This window comes from Pristis pectinata, chromosome 7 (genome assembly GCF_009764475.1).
Source record: "Pristis pectinata isolate sPriPec2 chromosome 7, sPriPec2.1.pri, whole genome shotgun sequence".
Lineage (NCBI taxonomy): Eukaryota > Metazoa > Chordata > Chondrichthyes > Rhinopristiformes > Pristidae > Pristis > Pristis pectinata.
Window position 1 is genome coordinate 68,835,503 of NC_067411.1, and position 22,402 is coordinate 68,857,904.

Sequence of the window (22,402 nt, forward strand, 5' to 3'; positions counted from 1 at the left end):
TTGTAAACTGCTGCACTGTTTTCAGGCTTAAGTACTGTGAGTAGTCTCCCCTAGGGAGTGGGTTCTCTTGTGGTGAAGCTGGTGATGTCGCCCAGTGGGGGGTGGGGGAGGGGTGATCAGTCTGTATTCCTGTTATTTTGGTCTCTTTCTGTCTGTGATCTGGATTTCTACCCTCCCTCTCCAAGTACTGCAGTGTGTCGAGCGTTGCACTGCTCCCTCCCTCCTGGAGCTGAGGGCTGACGGGCGCTGCACTGCTCCTGACCTCCCCAACCTGGGGGATGCTTCCCTCGCGTGTACCTGGCTGTGGGCTCTCGTCCTCCTTTGTGTCCCTTCCATGGTTCCTTGAACAGACTGTCAACATCACTTAGCAAATTTTCAGTCAAGCCCCAAGGTCTTGCTTGGCTGGTGGTGAGTAGTGCTTTCACCATCTGAGCCTTCGTGCACAGCCAAAGTCTCAACACCATTGCACACTGCTCTCTAGATGGCTTGGTGGTGAAATGAAATGTTGTCTATCTTCTTCTGGAATGTGCGTTTGCTAAGAAGGTCTGAAAGGGGAGATGAAAGGAAGGAGGATCTTTGTTGAGGTTCATCCTGTAAAGCTGAGTAACTCATGGAAATTTAAATGGACCGCTGGATCCATTTCCTCCAGGTGCCCTGGTTTCCTCGCAGATTGCAAAGACATGTTGGTTGGTATGTTAATTGGCCACTGTAAATTGACCCTGGTATGTAAATGAGTGGTGAAATCTGGTGGGAATTGATGGGAATGTGGGGAAAATAAAGTGGATTAGGGTAGGATTCGTGTAAAAATGGGTGCTTAATGGACTCAGTGGGCCAAAGGGCCTGTTTCCATGCTGTATGTCTCTCTATGGACTGCAGATGTGAAGTGATAATGGGCAACCCAAAAAATTCATGAGTTGTGTTTAAGGGCAGGAAATGAGCAGCTAGTCCATGCAGCCTGCCCCACAACATAGTGACGAGGGTCAACTAAAGCAGCAAAATGAAATTGAGAAATTTAGGCCTGTTAGTAGACTGTTAATATTGCAAATTAACGCAGGGCAATAATAACTTGGGCCAAAGCAATAGAATGTAAGTTGAGGGGTGTTGTGGTCAAACTGATCATGCTGTTATCAGGCACGGCCTGAATGCTGTATACACATCTGGTTGCTAAGGTACAAGCTACATGCTCAAATTTAGGAGGTGGCAATGATTTCCACACGTTACAGTCTAATGTGGAATAGAGTATTTATTATTGACAGATACTTTTCCCTCTCCATTCACTTCTTTGTTTATTTTGTTGCCTCCTGAATGTATCTCACTCTTCTCAGCAACTCCAAATTTGAATTTGCCAATCATATTTCTGATTATGCCATAATCGTTTAATCAAAGTAACAATGGTATTCTCACTTTGTAACTACTGTTTTTTTTTACCTTCTTTCAACCTCTCGGCTGTTTGTGACATGGCTTGCTGCACAAGGCTGCTTGATTGTCTGGTTTCATGTGATCAACCTCACTTAGTTCCACTCTTGCATTACTGGGGGTATATCCAACCTTTTGTTTTTCTGGCTAGTCCTGCATTGTCAGCCAGTCTTCTGTGGATTTATCCCTACCATCCCTATGCTCATCATGAGTTGCCCCATGGTGGCAGCATCTGAAACTATGTGATCAATTTACATGTGCTAAAACCAGCTCCATGTCTCCATTACCTCTTGACTCCATCCACTGGCTCCATGCTTGTCAACTTCAGTCCTTGATATGAGAAAATTTACTCTTTGGCCATTATAAGGCCTCCATTGCAAACTGTATCCTTGCTCAACCAGGTGGATCCTATTTCTGTAGTGAAACAGGTTATTCTCAAATGTCACCCTTTTAGACCCCCCAAGATATGATTCAAACCCACATCTTCTCCGTTACAAAATCTGCCAACTTTCACGGATGTCATCTTGCCCATCTCTACACCTGCTTTCACCTCCATTGAAATTTGCAATGGTGATGCGTTTGAATTCGCAATATCTTGCACTGTGACGTGACGAAAGTGTTTGTAATGCAATCATTAATCTCAGAAATGAATTCAGTTAGATTATTTTTGTAAATTGGAGCAATGTATCTTTCCAAATACATTGTTTCCCTTGGTTTGTCTCTCTGCTTTTCCTTTTCTACTTTTTGTTTGTTCTATACTCCACTGTTAGTATGTTCATAAACAGAGTCAAAAAGAACAAGTATTGTCAGAAGGCAAATTAAATAAATTCACATATATCTGCTGTTAAAAAAAAATCTGCCCACAGGATCAAGTAGCAATGCCAATACAAGGAGGAAAACTGATCGAAAACATTACCAGATAAATGTAAATGAGGTAATTTGAATGGGATGGGGAACGATAAGTTATTAGGGAACATGGGAGATCAGAGAATGAAGAGTACATATTTCTGGAGATGACTTAGCTTCAGCAAAAGTGAGGAAAAAGCTTGTGAAGGAAATTTAAGGTATGGGGCAAGGTAGAAATTAGAATTGGGTGCTGTGTAATGAACCGGAGGTGATTAGGGAACTAAAGGTAAAGGAACCACTGGGAACCAGTGATCACAATATGATTGAGTTCAGTTTCAAGTTTGAGAGGGAGAAGCTGATAACTGGTGTATCGATATTTCAGTGGAACAAAGGAAATTACAATGGTATGAGAGAAGAGTTGGCCCAAATTGATTGGAAGAGTAAGCTAGCTGGAGGGACGGCGGAGGAGAAATGGAAGGAATTTCTACAGGAAATAAGGAAAATGCAGGACAGATATATTCCAAGAAAAAAGGTTTTGAATGGGGAAAAAGGGCACAAATGTGGATAACGAGAGAGGTGAAGGCTAAAATAAAAGCAAAAGGGGCGGCGTACAAAGAAGCAAAAATTAGTGGGAAAACAGAAGACTGGGAAGCTTTTAAAAACCTGCACAGAGAAACTAAGAAGGCCATTAGGAAAGAAAAGATGAATTATGAAAGGAAGTTGGCGGATAACATTCAAAAGGATACTACGAGTTTTTTTAAATACGTAAGGAGTAAAAGAGAGACACAGGTTGATATAGGACCAATTGATAACGGTGCAGGAGATATTATAATGGACGATAGAGAGATGACAGAGGAATTGAATGAATATTTTGCATCGGTCTTCACCGTGGAGGACATCAGCAATGTGCCGGTTAGTCAGGAGTCTCACGAAATGGAACTGAGTTCAGTTAAGATTACTGGGGAGAAGGTGCTAGGAAAACTAAATGGGCTAAAGACTGATAAGTCTCCCGGACCGGATGAGGTGCATCCCCGGGTTCTGAAGGAGGTGGCTTTAGAGATAGCAGAGGCATTGGTGATAATTTTCCAGGAATCAATAGATTCCGGCACGGTTCCGGAGGACGGGAGGGTCGCAAGTGTAGTTCCGTTGTATAAGAGAGGTGGGAGGCAGCATAAAGGAAATTACAGACCTATTAGTCTGACGTCAGTGGTGGGAAAATTATTGGAATCTATCCTCAAGGATGGGGTTACGGAATACCTAGAGGCGCAAGGCAAGATAGGTCCTAGTCAACATGGTTTTGTGAAGGGAAGATCCTGCCTGACCAACCTATTGGAGTTTTTTGAAGAAATTACAGGTAGGGTGGATAAGGGAGAGGCAGTAGATGTTGTGTATTTGGACTTTCAAAAGGCCTTCGATGAGGTGCCTCACAAGAGACTGATTAATAAGATGAGAGGTCATGGAATTACGGGTAGGAAAACAGAATGGGTGGACCATTGGCTGGTTGGCAGGAAGCAAAGAGTGGAAATAAAAGGATCTCGTTCTGGTTGGCTACCGGTTACTAGTGCTGTGCTGCAGGGGTCGGTGTTGGGGCCGCTCCTTTTTACCTTGTACATTAACGATTTGGATGATGGAATAAATGGTTTCGTGGCTAAGTTTGCGGATGACACCGAGATAGGTGGAGGAGTAGGGAGTATTGAGGAGATAGGAAGGTTGCAGAGAGACCTAGACAGTTTAGGAGAATGGGCAAGGAAATGGCAGATCAGATTCAATGTTGAGAAATGTGCAGTTGTACACTTTGGAAGCAGAAATAAGCGGGCAGATTATTATCTAGAAGGAGAGAAAATTCAAAGTACGGAAGTACAAAGGGACTTGGGGGTACACGTGCAGGATACCTTAAAGGTTAACCACCAGGTCGGATCGGTGGTAAAGAAAGCAAATGCTATGTTGGCATTCATTTCGAGAGGTATAGCGTATAAAAGTAAGGAAGTGTTGATGAGGCTCTACGGGGCACTAGTGAGGCCTCATTTGGAATATTGTGCGCGGTTTTGGGCCCCACATCTTAGGAAGGATGTGCTGACGTTGGAGAGGGTTCAGAGGAGATTTACGAGGATGATTCCAGGAATGAAAGGGCTTACATATGAGGAGCGTTTGTTGGCTCTTGGACTGTACTCACTGGAGTACAGAAGGATGAGAGGGGACCTCATAGCGACATTTAAAATGTTGATAGGAAAGGACAGAGTAGATGTGGCTAGGCTGTTTCCCTTGGTGGGTGAGTCCAGGACCAGAGGGCACAATCTTAGAATTAGAGGGTACAGTTTCAAAACAGATGAGGAGAAATTTCTTTAGCCAGAGGGTGGTGAATTTGTGGAACTCCTTGCCACGTACAGCAGTGGAGGCCAGATCAGTGGGGGCGTTCAAGGAGGAGATAGATAGATATCTAAATAGTCAGGGTATCAAGGGATATGGGGATAAGGCCGAAAATTGGGATTAGAATAGGTTTTCTTTGTTTCCCCCCTCCATTCCCCATTTCTCATTTCTTTTTTCCCTTTTCCTTGGAGCAGACTTGATGGGCCGATTGGCCTGCTTCTGCTCCCTTGTCTTGTGATCTTGTAATTGGTTAAATAACAAAAGACATGATGGCGAAAGGCAAACAGAAAGGGAAATTAAGACAGTCTGGAATAAAAATGGTGACAACAGGCTGATTTTTGTCAGAAGAGTAATGTTCAGAAATGACAGCTGCATTTTCAAGAAGAATTTGAGTCATGTGTCCTGATTCAAAGAAGTACACTAGTGTGCTGAGCATTTGGGCTTTGGGACTTGTGTATGAGTTGTGCAGCAAGTTGTACTCTTTAAGGCCAGGATTCATGCAAGCTGGAGTGAGTAAGCATCATCTGACGAAGAGGCTTTTGCTGCATAGGTGACAAGCGTGGAGTCCTTTCCAGACTGGTATTAAAAAAAGGTTACACATAATTCATATTTCTGAATGAAGTGTTGAATTCCACAGCAATTTACCTGTGTTTATTTTAACTCATGATTAAGCACCTGTTTAAATAAAAGAAACATTTTTAAAAACCTCCAAGGTTGTAAATTGATGCTTTGGATATTTTGTGTGGATTACAATGATGACACAAGATACTGCTGCTTTTGTGATTATAGAGCATTGAATATATATTGAACAGTATAAGATTATTGTATAACCTTTATTTTGTCACAACAGGAGGGTTTTTTTTGCCCTAACAATGAGTAACAACACATTCAATTAACACATGATTATTTTTGTGCTTAGGCTCCAGCATACCATCTGATTCTGGAAGGAATTCTTATTTTGTGGATAGTGAGACTTCTTTTCTCCAAAACCTACAAACTTCAGGAACGTTCTGACCTTACAGAAAAGGTAATCAAGCAGAATTTTAAAAATATAATACATTTTCTGGGTAATGCATTGTCTTACAATTGTTCCACATTGCTTTTTCCCTAACAGGAAAAAGAAGAGCTTATTGAGGAATGGCAGCCAGAACCACTTGTCCCGCCGGTGTCAAAAGACCACCCTGCCCTTAACAATAATATTGTCTCAGGGTATGTAAAATTTTACCCTTTGTTCCCTTAATTATTTTGTTTCTAACTCCTAATTGACATTAATCAATGGAAACTACATTTTTCTAAATATGTATTTAAATATTTTATATTTTAAAACAACTATTCTTAACAGTTTACTTCCTAAAAGGTGTTAGCGTGGTGTTCTGCTGAGCCAAAGGAACTGGGAAATTCCCAAGAATAAATCTTGTCTATACTATGCTCACTGATCCATGTCAGACTCATTAAAACCAGCTTCAGCCTCCTGGGCTCTGGAGTCCTCAAAGGCTCAATTAACATACTTACTTAGTGACCTAGAATGACCTCTGACTTTTTGTCGCATTTGCAGCAAAGAATGAGGCAGAGGACAATTTCTTGTGCTTACAGAGTAGGGCCAAGGCTTAAATTATTGCCTTCGGGAAATGGGAAAGGAAGAATATTGCAACAATAAACAAGAAATCCATCATCAGTATGTCCTTTTCTTGGTTAATAAGTTGATGGAATCAGTACATTTGAATGTAACGCAAGGGTTTTGCTCTGTTTTCCACTCTCTTGATTGTCTACAATGCTGATCATGAATTGCTTTCTCCTTAGATTAAAATTTTATTTCAAACAAACCTAAACTTCTCTTTATAACCATACATGGCATTGAAGGGTTATACTTTTTTTGTCTGGGTTTTTGTACAATTTCAGTGACATTTGCTAATTTTATCTTTTATTACTTTCAGCCCTCCAACTCACAACATAGTGGTTAATGGTAAAAAATGTATAAACTTTGCATCCTTTAATTTTCTTGGATTGCTAGACAATGAAAAAGTCAAGGTGAGTTTGCTTGCCACGTTGGTCTAAGCAAAAAATATGCTTCTGTATTATGCATGGGTCTTAAAAAGATTGGAAGTGGTAATTAACAAATAACTGTTAAATGGACTTCATTGTAGTGGAATTGGTGAATGGGACATTTCTTTTTCGGGGTCATGTAATTTTTAGAACAAACGAAGACTCAAAAATGGTGGGTATAGTGTGTATATTTCTAATTAGAGTTTCCTGGTAATACTGTGCTTTAGCTTATAAATTGAATCATAGAATTTACTTCTAAGTTCAAATTATAATTTGATTCAATGTTTTTAAAAATATGTCTTTGTTCATGCATAGAATGCAGCTTTAGCTTCATTGAAAAAATATGGTGTTGGTACATGTGGACCTCGAGGATTTTATGGAACATTTGGTAAGTTAAAACTTTTTCAAGCTAAACAAGTTGCCATTTTGAATGTATTTATCTTGTTCTATCTCCTGGCAAATCTGTTTTGTGAATAAAGTATTTTAGAATCGGTCATTATATGATAAGCCTTTTTCCAAAATCATTTCGTAATCAGAAACTATTTTAAATAATTTGGTAATGCCAGTGCCAGCAGAAACCTGTTTTCCTTAATATCAGTCTGAGTATGGTATAGAATCAACCATCATTGAGAATGTGGCAAAAGATTAGGCTAGCTCCCATCCGCTGTTGACCTTTATTTTTCAGGTCCAATTAACTACCTTTACTTTATTTTAGTTTAATATCCTTTCCCCAAATCCTTGCATGACTTCAAATCAAATTATTTCATTATGGGACCACGTAAGTTGTTTATCACAAATATTCATTTCCTGTGACTTTATCCAGCACTAGTTTTAGACTCTTTAATTGCCAAACAAGAAGTCTGTGTTGCCTCATAAGACCATCATGAGATATGGTGATAGGCCTGTAACAACCAGTGCACTATTAATCCAGAGACCTGAGTGTAATTCCCACCATGTTAGTTGTGAAATTTAAATTCAGTTAATAAGCTGCAATTTAAAAAAACCTAGTCTTTAGTAATGATAACAACAAAGCTACCAGATTATTCTAAAAACCTATAGTTTACTAATTTCCTTTAGGGAAGGAAATCTTTTGTTTTTGCCCAGACTGGCCTGGCTGGGACTCCAGGCTCACCCATGTAATAATTGACACTGAAATGGACAAGCTAGCCACTCGAACAAAGGCAGTTGCTCCCCCAGATACCGAAAAATGCATTAATAAAAACTATAGTTCAAGCACTGCTGATTTTATTTTTTGGCAGCTGCCAAGAAAAAGATATTTTATTTGTGCAGGCCTCTTTCGTCTTCAAAGCAATTCCTGACTTTCTTTCCCCTGTTCAGAAGATGAACATCCAAAGATCTTATTTTGTTTTTAAATATTGGACGTATAACTCATCTGTACAGAATATATTATCAGCAGTAATTTGTATAGTACAACATCCTATGGCGCTTCATGTGAGTGCTATCAAATAACTTTTTAATAGCAAGTTTTATGAGGAAGCAACAGAACAAGTGATCAAAAATCTGATCAAAGAGGTTGTTTTAAAAGAGAATCATAAGGGAAAAGAGGAAAGTGGAGAAATTTAGGGAGGGGAATTCTGAGTTAAGGACCTAGACAGTTGAAGCATTGCCACTAATGATGCATGCAACAGTTTAAAAATCATGAGTTTTTTTTTTGATTTTCACATTTTAAAGGTCATGGATGTTTAGGTTGCCAAAATCAGAGTACGGAAATCACCTCGAGCTGGAGGCAGTTTTGTGAGTAGAGAATGAGTGTAAATAATGAAGGCAGCATTAAAGACCCCTAAATGCAGGCATCATGATTTCTAAATATTTAGTTTTTATTCACAGTTTTAACACTATGTTAGTTGACAAGGACAGTGGTGGTGGTGACATAACTCTGGTAAAACAATTACAAAACATGATGTGCAGTTGTATATAAAGTATATATATTTTGTTAAAAAGCTCAAGGTAACCCATACTGTTGTGCTCAACATATTTTATTTTTCCCTGACAACTACTAGCCTTTGGCCCTCTCATGATTTATGTCCCTCTTTCTCCTTGAATTGACAACTTATGATCTCATGGGATAAATTTTGCATTCTGTTTCTATTGTCTGCGTTGACTGTCATCATTCAGGAATGTTTATGCAAGATTTAAGTTGTCAATTACTATTCTAAGGATAAGGAAAACTGATTTTTAAGATTGTACACCTTAGTCTACCTGCTCCAAGCCCAGTTCCAGTGACTTGCTATCAAATATGGTTTACCCCTGAATTTGGAACATCTTCAAATCGTTTCAATGTGTTGTAAATGGGTCATAATTTCACATTTAAGTATATGCTTACCAGTATTTTATTCTTACTCTCTTCCTTTTCATTAGATGTTCATTTAGAATTGGAAGACAGAATTGCCAAGTTTATGAGAACAGAAGAGGCTATTATTTATTCATATGGATTTGCCACAATAGCCAGTGCCATTCCAGCATACTCAAAGAGAGGAGATCTTGTATTTGTGTAAGTCTTTTTCTATTTAATTCAAAGCTAGTGATTGCTTGTAAGTAAATGACCTTCTTCCCCCAACAGACCGAGATGAGAGAAACAAAGCAATTGTTGATGCACCTTAAAACAACAATTTTGTTTAGACCTTTGGCTGTGAGATTTGAGGGAAATGTAATTTGATATCCTGACATCTCATAACTCAACAGTGATGTACTCTGAAGTTCTGGCAAATTTCTATACAGCCCTTCAGGTAATTGTGCAGAATTTTATGATGGAAATAAATGAGATGATCAGCACACTTCATTTAATAACATGTAAACTGGACAGCAGTTAAACTTGTTTCGGTTATTAGCAGAGACTAAAGAGGTTAGGTCTGTTTTCCCTGAAGTGAAGGAGGCTAAGGGGGGTGGGGGGGGGCGTGATTGATGTATCTAAAATCATGAGTGGTATAGATGCGGTAGACTGCAGGAAACACTTCCTCATATCAAAGGTACATAAAGCTAGAGGACATAGATTCGGAGTAAGGGGTAAAAGATTAGAAGGGATCTGAGGGGGACCTTTTTCTTACCAGGACAGTGGTGAGTACTTGGAATACAGGGCCTGAGAGGGTGGTGGAAGCAGAGTCGCTGACAGCATTTAGGAAGTATCTAGATGAGCAGGTGAATCGCCTTGGCATGGAAGGCTATGGGCCAATTGCTGAAAGTTGGACAATTTGGGTGGGTCCCCACTGGTCAGTGTAGACATGGTTTCCTTGCTGTATGACTCTATAGCTCTATTAGTCTATTAAATAGTTCAAAAGTTGCTTGCCCTGTGGAAGGTACAGAGGAAATTCACCAAGATGTTGCCAGGGATGGAGTCTTTCAACTATGAGGGACATTGAGAGGGTAAATAATGAGATTTTTTTTCCACTGGGAGAGGTGCCTATAACCAAAGGGCTTAGGTTCAAGGTAAGGAGGAGGAAACTTGTGGAAGAATTTTTTCAGCCAGGGAGTGGTTGAAATCTGGAATGCACTGCCTGAAGGGGTGGTTGAGGTAGCTACCCACAACATTTAAGGGGTATTTAGATGACCATTGAAACTTCATAGTAAGTTACGGGATGAGTGCTGAAGAATGAAATTAGTGCAGATGGGTAATTGATGGCCAGCACAGACATGGTAGGCTGAATGGCCTCCTTCTGTACTGTATGATCCCAAATGCTCTGTCATGGACAAAAGCTGGAAAAATATCAGTTTGACAAATGGCAGCACTGACATAAGATGGGGCAAATTCAATTCGTAGAGAGAGAAAGACTCCATCTTAAAGGAAAAAAGAATTATCCTTGTTTAACACATGCTTGAGTGAAACTGATTTGCATCTCCTTTGAGGTGCCACCAGAATATATTTGAAAAGTATTGTGAGAACAGAATTGTTTTATTTGTTTAATGCTTTTTTTCTGTGATGTGTTCATTGCAAAGATGAAATTTATATACTAGAATGGCTTGGTAAACCAGCTTTTAATTAGCAGAAAAATACTGCAGATGCTAGAAATCTGAAATGTATAAAAGAACAAAATACTGGAAGTATAGGTTAGGTAGCCTGAGTTAAAGTTTTGCTTTCACCTGCTGACTGTGATTTTCTACAGATTCTGCTGCTTGTTATTTCCAGCATTTATTATTTTTATTTGCTCCTAATTAATTGTCCTACCTAATCTCAGATATTGCACACGAACAGGTAGTAACGTGATAGTGTACTTGGAAGTGACAATACATAGATTTTTTTTTCAGGAAGGGGGATTTCCTTTTAGATTCACTGCAGATTTTTGTAATTTTTCTTTGTGATAAGAAATAGCACATTCAAGTCCTCAAGAGAAACTAGCCTGAACTTTGAGCCAGAATAATAAGAGGAATATGAATCAAAACCACATAGCAAGTTATTAATCTAGAGTGCCCAGGGGACCTTGTTATTTTTGGTCACTTCATCAGCAAAAATAATTTCTCTCTGATATCATCAGTAGTGGGACATGAATAAACATAAAAGTTTAATCTGAAATCCTTCTCCAGTATCTTAGATGGTGGTTATTACTGTGAGTCATTGTAACTGGATCAAGCAGTGCAGTTTTGACAGATATCAACCAAGTTGGCAGTAAAGGAAGTGAACAGTATGTAATTAACCAAGAATGGGTAGAAACATAAATTTGACAGGAAAAATAATGTATTCATTTAGTTACTTTGATTGGAATGTTTGTGGTGAAACATCTTGGATCTTGTGCACTTAAAGGATTTGATGCATTTTGATGTTTTGAACTTGTTTTGCAGGGATGAAGCTGCATGCTTTGCTATTCAAAAAGGCTTGCAAGCTTCACGTAGCAATATAAAATATTTTAAACACAATGATATGGATGACTTGGAGCGACTGCTGAAAGAACAGGAACTTGAGGATCAGAAAGTAAGATGCTTCTAAGCCAGTTCAAATTCAATAAAACAACCTTGTTTTAAACGTTCTTCATCTTTTGCTGAATGTATTTTAAAAAATCCAATTAAAATTATTTTTCAAGAATCCTCGTAAAGCTCGAGTAACCAGAAGATTTCTTTTAGTGGAAGGACTGTACATGAACACTGGATATATTTGTCCTCTACCAGAACTGGTAAGTGAAAAACGTGAAGGGAACATTAAAAATGACCAGGGAGCGAGGGAAAAAGTAGAGTCAGCATTGTAACAGAAACTGAAAGCATTTGTACATTTTGATTGCCTTAACCTCTTGAACCTTCTATGGGATGATTTCAGAAGTCTTTAAAATATCCTTTCGTATCCCTTACTGTCCAGGTCAGACTAAAATACAAATACAAAGTTCGAATATTCTTAGAAGAAAGTTTGTCCTTTGGGGTTCTTGGAGAGCATGGACGAGGTGTAACTGAACATTTTGGGGTGAATGTAAGTTGTTCTTTTTTTCTTGCAAGTTATGTATAATAGTGACCACATTGGTAAACAACTACAAGGCTAAATTGCTGCACTGGAGTCGAGAGGTGATGTTAGAATTCAAATCTCACCATACCATAATGAGATCTGAACTCTGTTTCATTAAAAAGAATGTGGAAATGTAAATCTGGTGTAATTGTCCATTAAGCGAGCAAGCAACCAGAGATTAATTACTGGTTTGTTAATGTCTTGTAGTGAAAACAATCTTTTGTTCTTACATCCTCTGCCTAGATCATTGCAGATTTTTAAAGAGGAAGTAGCTAAATTGCTGAAAGGTCAGGTAATAGATGGTTCTGGGTAACTGGCATAGAAGAGGAGTTGAGGCCTGGGCAGATCAGCTATGAAAATATTGAATGGTAGAGCAGGCTTGAGGGCTTGAGTAGCCTATTTTCTTGCACCTATTTTCTTTATGTTCTTATGATGTAGATTTGGGAACAAGCAGTGCAGATGCCTGCCATTTGTAATCTTTGCTGATTTTTTTTGAAAGAGTTATTTAATTAGTCCCATAGTCCTGCATGTAGTTGGCTCTTGCCCCGCACCAACATGGTTGAGGTAAATCTGAAATGGTCTGTTAAGTCCCTTGGTCAAATTAAACAGCTGACGTGAACTGGACCTGTTCAAGATGACGCAGCCCCCTATCTCAATGGAAAGCCAACAAATGGGGATTGCCAGCTTTGCAAATGTCCTGAGAAAAGATAGTCTAATGCTTCTGCAATAGAAGTTCCTTTGTGTTGACCTAGTTAACTAGTCAATCTGCTACCTGAAGAGACAAACATGGCACCAAATAGGTGAAGCAGAATTAGAGGGTGTAAAATTTTGTGAATAAGACCATCAGTCAATACATTATTCTTGGATTTTTCCAACCTTGCACAGCTTTTAATAGAAATTTTCATTTTGCAGCAAAAATAATTCGTAATTTTCTTCTCCCAACCAAACTACAACAGATTGATGACATTGACCTTATAAGTGCAAATATGGAGAACTCCTTGGCTTCCATTGGTGGATTCTGCTGTGGAAGATCTTTTGTTATTGATCACCAGGTAGGTATTGATCATCAGCTAGCTTACATATTGAATTGTCTAATTTTCCTGATGCCAATCCCAAAATCTCAGCCCACAGTCAAATAAATATCACCATCAGTCTGTCTTCATTATTAAAAAATGGTCATTTAAGTGACTAAACAGAAGATAACACAGTACCCAGTTGGGAAGAAAATTAGCGGGAAAGAGTAAATAAATTGTTATCTTAAGTTATTATTGTTAAATTTAACACCTTATCATTATAGAAAGTACAAGCTTCTGCTTTATATAAAACAAAATTGTTTCTTTTCCCTTTGAAATTTCTAGTGCATGATCCTCCAAAAGCAATTATTGTTTCAATTTAGCTTAACCTAGGTACTTGCTGCATTTTACGAGCAGATCCAAATTGTTCCTTGGGTCTTGTAAAATACAATTACCTGCAAAATCCCTTTTGGTTGAATGTGCATCATCCATTAATTTTAAAACAATGGGTTTGTTTTCCTGACTTCCTAATCATACTTTCGAGAAAAGCTTGCTAATGATGCATTTCAATTAATGCTTGTATTGTTTTTATCTGCAGCGGCTTTCTGGACAAGGGTATTGTTTCTCAGCATCTTTGCCACCTATGCTTGCCTCTGCTGCTATAGAGGCTCTCAACATAATGGAAGATGACCCAGGTATTTAAATTATCAACTCTAAGGTACAAAGAACCAATTCTTTAAAATTTGTTACTTAATGGCACAACTTGGAGTACCGTGGTTTGATTAATTTACCATTAGTTCATGATCCTCTTTCATTTCTAATCCCAGCTGCATTATGGAGAGAAAGCATCAACCATAGACTACATTTTTTGTCCTACAGAAATGAAGAAGCCAAACTTAGAATCATCACAGTGATGTACATGTGTGTCCTTAACTGTTGTGTTTCAAGGCATCCTTAATAAATTATCCATGTTGGCAGCAGTAAATTGAGCACAGAAAACCAGAAAATTGATTTGATTTTTAAGAACAAAATATTTGCACACAATGTGTTGTGCCATTTGAAGTCAGAATGCTGTATTTGATTTCTGCTGTTAATGTTTTCATAATTGTGATTTACCTTGCATCTATTAACTTAAGATACAAATGCTTAAAATGTTTTGCAGATATTTTCAGACTATTAAGACAAAAATGTCACCGAATTCATTCCACATTACAGGGGTAAGTACATATTTGTTATCAAACTTTTAATAAATGGGATGTATATTGTGTTTTGTCAACTGGTTATATTTGGAGTCTTCAGCATGTCAATTGCGTAACTACTTTTCCTATTTTTTGTTTATCATTTTACCTCCACAATTTGAAACAAAATACTAAAATATTCAGTTTTGTGGGCTTCAAGTCCTTTTACATCTAGATACTGGGGTAGAACCAGAGCATATAGCCAGTTGCAAGGGAGGATTTCTGTTATTTTTCTTTTATTGACCATAACAGTATGCTCTTTTGCCAAATAAAATGGTTGATGTTGTTTCAAGAATGAATATTGCTCCGGAAAGCCAAGTCAAATAAACTTTACTTGAATAAGCCAGCATTGGTCCTGTTCTGGAATGTGGTCCTCAATACCAACTCATGAGTTGGTAAGGAGCTTAGACCCATTGCTGCTTGATACTGTGAAAATCAGATCAACTGAACAACCTGTTTGTAATGTAGAACTTCATAAAAGTGTGACTGAGTAATTGATGTTAACTAACAAGTTATTATTTAACATGTTGCTGCATGTTTTGAAAGTTCAAAAGACTGCATAATGAGGTTATGGTAGTTTATTTAATATTTATATTTTTTCATTGCAGCATCCCTGGTTTGAAAGTTGTGGGTGAATCATTTTCTCCAGCTGTTCATCTGCAGCTGGCAAAAAGCAGAGGATCACGAGAAAGTGATGTTAAATTACTGCAGGAGATCGTCGATTATGTGAGTATTTCTTTTTGTAGCAGTGATGCGTGAATATTTTGAATCTTAATTCACTATTAAGAAAATAAACTGTGTGCACTATTTTATGTGATTACAACATACAAGATTTATAGTAAATAATAAATAATATTTTGATTTTTGACCCCTTATAAAATTATGTTGATCTGATCATTACTATTTACAATTAGTCATGGCCAAACAGTCCCTGTCATGACCATTACCAATAAAGTGGGGATTTATGATGTTTGACGTGTACACATAATCAAGGTATGGTGGTAATCATTGAGTTTAGGTATGAGAGCACTGAAGAGGTAATTCACAATGATAATTAAGTTAGCATTTAAAAATTATGTTTGGTTATATCGTATTTTTCACAGTTTGAAATTAACAGTTAAAATTATGCTGTAAATTTACTGAATTTGTATGAATATAAGCTTTCATAAAATATTTGCTATAAAAACATTAAACACGATTTTGATTACAGTACTGTTTTGATCATTTTTGTCTTAACAGTGCTTGAATCGAGGGATTGCATTAACTCAAGCACATTACTTGGACAAGGAGGAAAAGGTTTTGCCTCCACCAAGGTAAATCTTGTTTGTATTTAGTATAATAAAAATCTGATCTCTGCTTTGCTTGCTTGTTTTGGAAGCATTTGTTGCCACCATCTTGGGATCCTCCTTTTTTGATCTCTTTTTTGTTTCATCTATTTTCGAAGTAAATTCTTATTTTCACATTGTTCTAGGATAAGGCTGATCAGCGTACTATTTCCTACCTGTTTCTACAGGAACAACATTGAAACAAAACCTACCTTTGAGTACGATCAATTGGTGTCTTTGAGATCTCTTTAAACACCAACATTTCATTTTAAGATCTTGGAAGAAAAATGGAAGTAGTCATTAATCTTTTCCTTGTCCTTTATTCTTGCTCAGACGCAGCTTCATGAGCACACAGTTCATAGTCAGAGGGTAGGTCATTTAGGGCCTTAAGACTGTCCCACCATTCAGCATACTCATGGCGTACCTCTATATGTCCACCAATCACATTTAAAATTAACAATTGACCTATCAACAACACTGCTGGCAGAAGAGAGTTCAATACATCACATAGTATTTCATAGTTAGCATATTACAGAGGCAAACCATTGAGTCAATAGGTCACTTGGCATTAGTGCTTCAGATCACTAACAACTGATTGTAATGTTTGGTATGTCTTCTAGCCTTGGACCCTCAACCCAGTAAAAATAGAGTCTTTCCACTTTCTTCATCAGTTACCCTTTAGTACTTTGGAAAGCATCAATCAACTCTCCTTGTAACATTTTAAAATTACAAGCAATGCAGCCATCAAAATTGCAGGAACGTACAGCAATTGTTTGTGAAATTTGTCCTCTCAAATTAATCCTTGGACCAGGATTAATCTGATTAAATCCAGATTTTTAGCTATTAAAGAAATCAACAGACAAGTAGTCAGTGCAAGAAGTTGATAGGGAGGTAAAGGATCAGTCAAGACATATAGAATGGCGGAGTAGGCACGAAGAGCAAAATAGCCTATTTCTGCTTCAGTTTCTTATGTGCTTGTCTTCTTGTGTTGCATTTCCACCAAGGCCAGTATATCCTTACCATGCTATTGCATCAGAACTAAACACTCCCAGACCTACTTTGTCCGGCTCTCTATGGTCACAGCATAAAATTCTAGCCATTAGTTCTCCGTATATGAAGCCCAGCCTTTTACACTTAACTACACTGAAATTCAGTTACAACTATTTACTTACTCTGTGAATAACCATTTCTAACTGCTTCCATTTGCACTGCAATGTATTTGTATCATCAGCTGACCTGGAAATGTGGGTCTCCATCCCATCATCTTAGTCATGCAGATTTAAGTAGTAATCTGTGAGGTATTACAGGTCATATTTTAGCAATGTGAATACGCTTACCATTCAGCCAATTTCTTAGCCTTATCAATAATTTACCTTCCAATCCATGAAGCTTCAATGTTAACTAAATTTATTATCAGAGCTTTATCATCTGGCTTCTGGAAATCCATCTGAATAACATCATTTTACATTCAGCTTTCTGCTACTTTAGTGACTTGTTCAGGTATTGAATTGTGTTCACTCAGCATGATGTTTCCTGTACAATCCATAAAATCCATCAGGCTCTCTGATCAGTTAAAATTGTTCAAGGTTCACAGTCAAGTGGCCTTAATCTACTCTCGAAAATTACTCTAGTAATTTCCCAACAAAAGACATTAGGCTAACTGGCCTAAAATTTTCTAATAGCCTCTCTTCCCCCTTAAATAGTAGAAAATCTAAAGGAGTAGTTTCCAGAATTGAGAGTAAGAGCACTAGTAGTGTTCTCATTTATTGTCAATGGATGATATTCCATTGATTATAGTTCTTTAATATGGTGTCCAAAAAATTATTCAGTCCAAAAAAATTATGTGAGTTTTGGCAATGAGTATTGGTTGGCCACAGTGGGCTTCATAGCTGAGCTTAATCTTGTCCATGCCCAGTCCAACCAGACACGTTTGCTGCAAGAGTTGCTCAGTGGTGCTTGGAAGCAAGAGTATTATTAAATCTTTGAAATAGAAGAGACTTCAGATGCTGGAATCTGGAGCAAAAAACAAAACTGCTGATGGAGCTCAGCAGGTCAGGCAGCATCTATGGAGAGAAAAGGATAGTTGGGGTTTTAGGTTGAGACCACTCATCTGAACTGAAAGAGGGGAGATAGCCAGTATAAAGAGGTGAGGGGAAGGGGTGGGGCAAAAACTGACAAGCAATAGGTAGATCCAGCTGAAATGGGGTGATGGGCAGATGGAGGAGGGAAGGATAGAAATTGCAACAGAGGTTGGTAGGTCATAGTTGGAGGCAACAAAAGGCTGCAGATGAAGAAATCTGATAGGAAAGGAAGATGGAGTATGAAACCAAATAAAGCAGGTGGGGTGGGCAAATGGGTGAATCTTTGCTTTGTTATTGCTTCTACTGAAGTTAATTTTCATTAAGCACCACCAACTCCATACGGGCCTGGAGTGACTTGGACATACTAATGGTTTCTAAAGCTCTACTGCTCTCTACATAAGCTCATTTTGCTGTTGGTGAATCCTTGGGACCCCTATTCATGGTAGTAGTTCACCAGTTTCAGAAATGTCCCTCCAAATTTTAATTTTTTATTGTACAGAATATTATGTTGAATCATTCGCTCTCCCAATAGTGCATTATACTCATGGAAAGGAAAGTATGTTTAAAGAGATCAAAAAAAAATGATTCCTTCCTCCAGATGAATAGCAGTTTCTGTGTTTTAGTATCAAATGTTGCAGGCAGTCTAGTAGTTATACAAATTTTCAATTGCTTTGTCAAAGGCTTTGAACTCAGAACTTTGGCTCTTCTTTGACTCCTTAGTAACTCTTGTTGATAGGCTGTTTTTTCCAAATGCAACAGCAGATGGCATATAGCACCTTTTTAATGTAGAAAGTGGTCCGAACTGTTTTGCTGATAGTGAAGAAAATAAGATATAAAAACCACTAAGCCAAGGTACACCTTGACAGTTATGAAAGATGACTGGAAGCCAGGTCAAAAATTGTATTCTTCCAAGGTTCTTAAAAGTTCTAAAGATTTAAGGGGAAGGAGTTTGAGAGTGTGGGACTGAGTTAACTAAAGGTTCTATGGTGCTGGGGTGAAGTGAAGCAGGCTCCAACAAAGGGTCAGAATTTTGAATACTGGTGTCTCGGGAAGGATTGTGAAGTTGAAGTGCTTTCAAAGAAGTTGGAAAGGAGTGCCTTGATTTCAAATTCAATACTCCCATATTTCAGAAGATGTGGAGCTGGTAGCAAATAATTGGGTAAGTGAAATTGACTGTAGGAAGTAAGTACTCAGCTGAATTAATTGATAGGATTTCCTCAAAGCAAAGGAAGACATTGAGGAAATCTACTCCATGGTTAAAGTCACTCAGAGGGCAGAACAGTTTGGAGGTGGAAGAAAATTGCCCTTTTTTCACTACATGTAATGATGGAGTCAGTGGCATAGATTTTTGTCTTTCCATTGTTCAGTTGTAAGAGAGTTTGACTCGTGCACAGCTTGGTCAGTCAAACTGTTTGGTCTGATTGTTGTTTTTGTCTGATTTGTTGTTTTGGTCATGACTCCATGCATAATATTCACTCACTGAAACCTGAAGCATTTTTGGATGGAGACCTATTCCAGACTCTTATCCACAAAAATCCAGGCTGACATTGAAGGAGTGCTGACCTGTCAGAGGTCACATTTTTCAACTGAGACTTTATGTATCCTCCCTGTCAGATGGATATATACTGTACATATACAGTGTGTGTGTGTATGTATATATATATATATATTTAAAATATACACATGAAAAAAAATCCAGTGATACTACTTTGAAGCAATAAGTTTGGCAGCTATTGCTCTTAACCAGGCCAATATTTCTCAATAAGTATCACAAAAATATCTTGTGCTCATTATCAGATTGTTGTTTATAGAATTTTATGAGCACAAATTGTCTGTTGTCTTCCTTACATTGCAAGAGAGACTACACTTCAGAAGTATTGATTTTAAAATGCATTGGGATGACTTGAGGTTGGGCAAACTACAATGTATGTGTGGATATATGTGTGCACAACCCTAATCCTACCTCGGCAAAAGAACACTACGGACCATCTCTTGCACTACCATGGACCTGTCTCTGTTTTTTTCTTCCCCTTTTTATGTCTTGTTTTGCACAGTTTTTTTTCACTGTCTTGTATAATTTATGTATAATTTGTATTGTGCATGTTGTCTGAACCTACATGCCTGTGATACTGCTGCAAGCAAGTTTTTCATTATACCTGTACCTCAGCATACTTGTGCATATGACAATAAACTTGACTTGACTTGGATCTTTTTAACCATCCAAGTAGCAGATGACCCTATAGATGATGTCAATGAAAGGTAGCAAGTAACCAAAGAAGAAGATGTTTCTGTATAACCATGCATAAATGTAATTAGCTCCATAAACAGGTGAACTTGCTGTATGTCAGGGAATTCTAATATAGCTTTTTAATTACATTCCATAGTGTTCGGGTGGTGGTTACAGTAGAACTGACAGAGGAAGAATTGGATATGGCTGCAGCATTAATCAAGGAAGCATCAGAACGCATCTTGCAGTAGGATGGTCTGACGTTTGATTTTTTGTGGACTAAAAATCGCACATGGATGTCATGCCCTAAAGGACTGTACTTGCAGAATGTGCTGAAAGAGATCAGAACTGAAAATAAGGATGAGTGATCCTCACTAAATGAATTTAATGTATTTTACTTTTTATGTAATTTGTAAAATGATGGAAATTGTACTCAAACCTGAGTACATTTGTCTGAGAATAAGTGCAAAAATTGATTTTCAGAGTTCGATCAGCTGAGGACCCAGATAGCTTCGTCTCGAAAAATTTCTTGTCCAAAGTGTTGTTTTATTTTGTAATAATATTTTTCCAACATTCATGAGAATTTTGTGCATATAGGTGATGAGATATAGGGGAATATTCTAAAGGAACTAGTTGGTATTAAATGAGAAAATTATATCAAGATTTCTGTAAGATATATTTGGAGCTGGAATACATTGCCTATTTAAGATTAGCAACTGTATTAATAGTACTATAAAACATAATTCTCCATCTGCTGTATGCGAATTTGGCTTGTCACACATTTACAAAAATTAACCTAATTGACAACAGTCTCTGTATGTTATTTTTAAAATTATTAATGCTGTTTGATTTTAGGATGAAGGTACCTTAAGAACGATCATTAATGAACTTAACTTTAGGGTTAAAAAAGCATGTTGGTCATGTGATCACCCCTTACTTTAAATGCGATAGCAAATGGCTTATTTTGATTGAAACTAGAGAGGGATTGTAAGATGAGGGTGGCAAGGGAAAACCATGCCTCTGGCTGACAAGGTGTCATAATGCAGTCATTATGTTCAAAGTTCGCTTGTGAACCTCCATGAAGAGGATTTCTCCATTTGGGTTGCAGATTAGTCCTAACTATATTCCTTTTTCAAAATATTGTAAAATACATGGGAATCTAGAAAGAGATGGATATGACCCTGCCACTTTCAATGCACTGATCCATTTCTTGGTGTAATACTATGTGCTACACTTCTCAACAAATTAGTGTGCTTCCATCAGGATGTTGCAGTACTTCTTCTAGTCTCTGGCTTACCCACTTATAATTTTGTTATGCAGAAATTTGCACAGTAAATTTACAGTTTTGTCATATAATGTTACTGAAGGTTACTATCAGCATCATTTTGTAGGAAAACCAGAGAAGTGCGACATTTTTGTGCTGTTCAGGAGATTTGTACAGAGATGTTTGTTTTCAGATAAAGTTGGTTCCGTCTATTTTAGTACCGGTTTACAGGAGTTACAGCACTAAATGCAAGAACTGTGCATGATTTTTTAAATGCTTATAACTGTAGGAATAATTGCTGTAAAATGTTATTTAAAATTGAATGAAAGGAGCAAAGGTATTAGGCATTCTAGGTGACTGGGAAGGTTATTTTTGTAATCTATGTGCTTTTTACTGTTAAATTTATTGCATTTCTTTATCCAGGACTCGAACATCAGGTCTTTCCTACCAATGATTTTTTTTTCTAGGGAATGGGCTTGTCTGTTTACAGATGCATTTGTTATATACCTCTGCTTATAACTGCACTGTACATGTGCATTGGAAAATTGCACAACACTGTGTGAAATTGTGAGTGGTATTTTCATTGGAGTTAAAATATGGGTACCATTGTAATCTCGCAGTTGACTTGCCAGCTGCACAATAAAACCAAAAATCACGAGTAAAAGTGTGTGTTTATATTTTTTTTACTCTTACCAAAATGTGTACCATAACAATAAAAAAAATTACACTGTATACTGTCTAAAGCATTGTCACTTTTAACACAGTATTAACCCAAATTGTATAAATGGTCTCTTCATGACTGTCCTCACGATGTAATGTGGCATGTGTCCCAGCTCGGCTTTGCATATTATAGAATTTTACCAACCCCGCCTCTTCCTACATTCATCAACACACCAACCCTGGCTTATTGCTTTAGTCACCTAACAGCAAAATTGGGCGCTTACATGCTGATAAGTTATGAATTAAACATTATTAGTTTAAAATTTCATCCAACCTTGCCAGTTTAACGTTGATATTTTGGGATTAGAATGGAAACAGGAGTGATGTCCTCTGCAGGCATCTGAGATCTGACTGAAAAAGACAAGCAAGTGTCATATCCTTAACTAACCATTAAAGCATTATGAAATTAATAATGCAAGGAC

The 22,402-nt window shown here is 37.7% G+C and overlaps 1 protein-coding gene across 1 annotated transcript in view; it reads left to right on the forward strand.

Annotated features, from left to right (window-relative positions):
• The window catches only part of sptlc1 (serine palmitoyltransferase, long chain base subunit 1), a 24,668-nt gene extending 2,744 nt beyond the window's left edge, over positions 1-21,924 (forward strand). The window contains exons 2-15 of the mRNA XM_052019524.1: positions 5,549-5,656; positions 5,744-5,838; positions 6,564-6,657; positions 6,988-7,060; positions 9,052-9,184; positions 11,464-11,593; positions 11,703-11,792; positions 11,972-12,079; positions 13,069-13,164; positions 13,724-13,820; positions 14,288-14,342; positions 14,972-15,089; positions 15,603-15,676; positions 20,154-21,924. Of these exons, the coding sequence (XP_051875484.1) occupies positions 5,549-5,656; positions 5,744-5,838; positions 6,564-6,657; positions 6,988-7,060; positions 9,052-9,184; positions 11,464-11,593; positions 11,703-11,792; positions 11,972-12,079; positions 13,069-13,164; positions 13,724-13,820; positions 14,288-14,342; positions 14,972-15,089; positions 15,603-15,676; positions 20,154-20,247 (1,365 nt within the window). The 3' untranslated portion in view covers positions 20,248-21,924. The remainder of the gene's footprint in view (positions 1-5,548; positions 5,657-5,743; positions 5,839-6,563; positions 6,658-6,987; positions 7,061-9,051; positions 9,185-11,463; positions 11,594-11,702; positions 11,793-11,971; positions 12,080-13,068; positions 13,165-13,723; positions 13,821-14,287; positions 14,343-14,971; positions 15,090-15,602; positions 15,677-20,153) is intronic.
• Positions 21,925-22,402: the final 478 nt, after the last annotated feature.